The sequence below is a fragment of the Anopheles darlingi genome, chromosome 2, assembly GCF_943734745.1.
Source record: "Anopheles darlingi chromosome 2, idAnoDarlMG_H_01, whole genome shotgun sequence".
NCBI lineage: Eukaryota > Metazoa > Arthropoda > Insecta > Diptera > Culicidae > Anopheles > Anopheles darlingi.
The window spans coordinates 59,242,870-59,247,782 of record NC_064874.1 but is presented as its reverse complement, the minus strand read 5'-3'; the positions used below and the strand labels follow the sequence as shown (position 1 = coordinate 59,247,782).

General features: G+C 38.7%; 1 protein-coding gene across 1 annotated transcript; it reads right to left on the bottom strand.

Moving 5' to 3' along the window:
* Window positions 1-3,173: 3,173 nt before the first annotated feature.
* Window positions 3,174-4,292, bottom strand: LOC125959387 (angiopoietin-related protein 1-like). The gene has a single exon (XM_049692208.1). The coding sequence runs from the start codon at window positions 4,290-4,292 to the stop codon at window positions 3,174-3,176; it is 1,119 nt and encodes a 372-aa protein (XP_049548165.1).
* Window positions 4,293-4,913: the final 621 nt, after the last annotated feature.

Below are 4,913 nucleotides of genomic sequence, written 5' to 3'. Positions count from 1 at the left end.
GGATGACCTAGGGCGTGTCAAGTGGTTGGAAAGTGAAGACAAACACGAAACGAAACGTAGCAAAGACTAATTATACTTCATTTCGTCTAGAGTAGCAGCTCCGTAAATCATGTCCTTGTTTTATGCATTTTGCCACTCAGTCAGAACGGTCAGAGTTTCTTTCTTTCCTTCTTTGTTGTTTCTTCGTTCCAGCAGTTTCAGCGAAACTTTGGATTATGGCTTCGTCATGCAATCCCTGTGCTTTCCCTGTCTATCTCTCACTATTGCTCTTTCTTAATTGCAAATGAAGTATTTAATGATCTTTGTAACAATAATTGGGCCGCTTCGAAAGATTAAAGGATCGGAAGGCGTGATGATGGAGCGATTTGCAATGTCGTCTAATTATCCTAAATGTTTTTAATGTTTTGCTGACATAACAATCGGATGACGGATTTTGAGTCTGTGTGCGTCTGTCGAGTTACAATTGTTTGGGTTCTTAAAGTTTTATCTCTTAACTATCCCTTTAAATATCTCAGCAAAAGAAAACGAAAATAATATTAGAACTAGTTCGCTTCTATGTCAATCTCTCTTTAATCAAACTTTTTTTTTCATACAAACATGTGCAAAAGTATGAGTACAAATAAAGGTAAAAGTATCAGTGTAGAAAATAAATGAATTTAAGGAGTTTGTCTGATAAGAGCAACCAAGCGCATAGGTGTTATTTTCGTCTGAAAATGATTTAGTAGTTGAGTAGTAATCTGCGAAAGTCGCAAGTTGAGAGTTCAAAAGACCTCTTAAATCATGTTAGGGTGCGTTGGTTGGTAACTAAATTTGTAAATATCTAAAAAAATTATTATGTATTAAATTAAGTTCACGGGGTGTAATAATAACGACGCGTTCTAAACCAGTTCAGGGAATGTTGAAGTACAACACGTTATTACACCAGAAAGTATCAAATAAGGTTCTCTGCAGCAGAATTTCGATTCAGTGATACGTCCGTCAAAGTTCTGAGAGTCGAGCTAAAAAGACAGAAAGTCGAGCTAAAAGGAAAGTTTTAACATATGATTAAAAGAAAAGTATACAAAAAATGCACGTAAACGTATTTTTCTGCAATTTCGGTTTTATTTATTGGTTAACTGTTTCATATATGCAACTATGATGAAAAATATTCTTGATTAATTTTTAGTAGTGGCCTTCAAAATCCTTCATCTCGAATATTATTTCATGTACACGGGCAGTCGTAATATGGTGTATTTTTTCCTACCCGAGCCAGAACTCCTTGCCCAGGTCTCCAAAACCATGACGATATTCGTTCCAATTCCGATTGAAGTTAACCGAACCGTCGAAGCGATGTTGCTCCACCAGCCAACCCTCTCCAAACTTTTCTTGCTCACAGTAAATTTTAAATGGTGCGGTATGTAACTTGGATCAGGTAAACACCCAACACATTCGATGATACATCCTTGCATGATGAAGGCAAGACCAATTGCTAAAAATTGGTCTTGTAACTGATTGTGCTTGAGCAGTACTGCCTGTTGCTCCAAAATTAGTAATGATTGATCTTGTAGAATACTTATGTTTTAACCGACGTTTTCACGGAGCTCGTAAAGCTCTAGATGAAATAGTTCCGAATGATGGTTTAGTAATAAGTTTAGTGTTTTTTAGATTTTTTTGGCTGCACCAGTATACAATGCAGCACAGACAACAATGAAACAAACAGTCAGCTTCATGTTGAGCACTCTTCGTAACACCGTGTGAATTTCAGATCGAGCCGGAACTGTCGTTCATGCCGTTTTGGAAGGACATTTTGTACTAAATCGATGTCCAAACCTCACTACCACAGTTGGCTGTGAGAAATTTTGAGAACGAATTTCATGGTGAATGTGGTATCCACCGTCATTTGTCAGATCAGCGTAACAGTTATGGTTAATCTATTTGCGGTGTGTAACGATAAGCGATTGAACTACGGTGCTTGATTGCGAGAAGCCTGTACTTCTGCTGCTGAGTTCTGCGCTGAGCGAACTCGTGGAATTGCCTTTGAATGATTACTTTACCACAATTTGGGACATTTGTACAAAGCATGCATGGCAAAGGGCATGCTCTAGGACAGAGGACTCAAACAAATATTAGCATTCGGGCCACTGTGGAATAAAACAGCTACTCAGTGGGTCACAGTGTAATGTAACACCCACTTAGCGGGCCACACCACTACAAAAAAAAAAATTTATATAAAATTATATAAAATAAGTAAAGTTATACTTTGCTGACGTGGCAACGAGCCACACAAAATAGTATTGAGGGCCGCAAGTTTGCGGCCCTGGACTAGATGATTATTCCTCTATTACAAATTTTATATACTGCCAAATGGTTATTTCACTATTATCATTTTGGTATATAACGATCTGAACGCCCGTGTGGTAAGCTTCTTTAGTCTAACTACACAGTTTTGGCATGAAACCAAAAGCTACTAACAACTTGGACTTGATACAATTCTAGTTTTTTAAGAGCATTTCACTGCTAAATTATAGGAAAAAATTTTTTTTGCTAATAATAGATATTTAAAAAACGAACAACACACGGAATATCAAATAAAACATTTAAGAAAATTTTCGTACATGCTAATTAATTTTAAAATGCTTAAAAACTACCACCTCCTTAGCATCGATTAGCTTTGAGAATGAAGAGTTCATTCATCGATGCCATCAGCTGGTCCGGAGCAGTCAATAATTAATCCATCGATAACGCGGAAAATTTTGCGTTCGCAATGCCTTTGATGCTTTATCGATCGACAAGAAAAATGCGTTCGCAAAGCCAAAATGAAAAAAAGTCCACTTCTTGTGAAACGATAGCGTATCGACGCACCAAATTTTAGATCGCAAATGGGGGCCTATGTTAGGGTGCACTTAAAACATAGTCTAAATATGTTAATCTACAAACATTTCATTCTATATTACCATGAGCTAGGACAGTATTAGTCAAATTAAAGAAATATCTAAAAGAATTATAATTTCATGTAAATCGGCGGTTGCCTTTCGGAGTTTTTGTGAGCAGGTGATCAGGAAAAGTCAATAAGAAGCTTTTTTTAAGGAATGTTTCTTTAATTTGCTCTTATTGATTTTTATTGCTGATTCATGTAATTGTGTTTAATTAATCATTTCCATGTTTATTGCTAATTTTCGTTTGATCGACCGCTATTATATTTCGCGAATCATCATCCTGGAGAAGCTCAAGCCGTGATAATCATTTTTAAAAGAATACCAATGCATTGACCTGTAATTAACCACATTCATGTACAGCCCGTTCAAATTCGCATATGTACAACCGTTGTACCACCATCCTCCTTGAAAGCTTCGAGCGCAACCACTAACAGTTACATCATTTTCTCGATCTTTGGTTGAGAACTTCATTCGCTTGTTGGTCGCCGTCATTGAGTCTCCGGCGGTTCCACTATATGATCCCAGAGTTTTGAGTCTATATTGCTCATCCTCGCTACCTATTTCGAACGCATTATAACGTGCATACGCGTAGTTGCCGCTGAAGTCTTTTAACGCCACTATCAATTCATAAGCGCGCAAGCGTGTGATCTGATGCATCTTTTCCAACCCAAGCCAAAACTCACTGTCCAGGTTTCCAAATCCATCGCGGTATTCATCCCAATTCCGATAAAAATCAATCGAACCATTGAATCGATGTTGTACTACGATCCAACCACCGCCAAACTTTTCCTGTTCACAATATGCTTTAAACGGGTCACTACTGTTGCTAACACGGATGATATACACACCAGACACATTAGTTAGAACGTTTTTGCAAGATTCATAGGAAGGCGAAACTGTAGTAGTAGAAGTAATAGTTGTTGTTGTTGTGGTGGTAGTCGTTGGTGGTGTCGTAGAAGTTTTTGGTTCTGTAACAGTTATTGGTGCCGTTGCAGGAGTTGTTGGTTCTGTTATAGTTGCTGATGTGGTGCTATCCAGTTGGAATGCTGTCGATGAAGTCGTGATACAATCCGGGTTATGGGATTCGAAGGAAAACAAGATCTGTTCCAGAGGTTTGTATGATGTTTGGTTCCGCTTCGGGTTGCAGCCCAACAGCTTCTCTCGCAGCCGATCATGGTTCGCACACGCTGTTTGTTGGTCAAGAATGACCAACGAACGATCCTGGAGCACACTGAAGTTCCTTCCGACGTCCTGCTCTAGACGACGAATGGCCCAGAGTAAATCGGCCAGCGTGTTTTCGTTGTGGCCACTGTTCCGTTCCACCTCATCATGGAGCTCGTGGAGGTCAACTTGCAGTGCTAACAGCTTACGGTCCATGAAGTCAAACCTGGCTAGCAGCATCTCCAGCACATGTCCAAGGATTCCTTCTCCAACCGGGGTTTCTGCGATGGTGTCGGCGTTATCTGGGCATTTGTTAGTAGCCCCTGCATACAATGCAGCAGAAAAAACGATTAAACTTATAGACAACTTCATTTTTTTAAATGAAGGTCTTTTCGTAACACCGAGGCGATTGCAGATCGAATCTGAACTGTGATCCATTGCTTTTTTAAACCCGATTTTATACTAAATTGATGACCATAGTTACTGACCGTTTATGTGGAGATTCTTTCAAGAACAAATTTTATGGTCAATATGGTAAACACACCACGGTAACAGTTATGCTTAATCTGTTTGCGGTGTGCTCGCTTGATAAGCGGTTGCATTAAGTTGCTTCTTTGTGAGCAGATTGTAATTCTGCTACACTATACTTGGTTGATAAACGATAAACATGCTTCGTCTAGCTCTATTGCTCTGCATTAAGCGATGAATAATTGAAGCTGGACTAATCTACATTCACTGTTATGAGTTTGCTTGTAGGTATGCTTAAAACAAATAAGTAAGTAAACAAACAAACATGCGTACCATTTCTTGAGTAAAGATCTTCACATCTGCATTTTA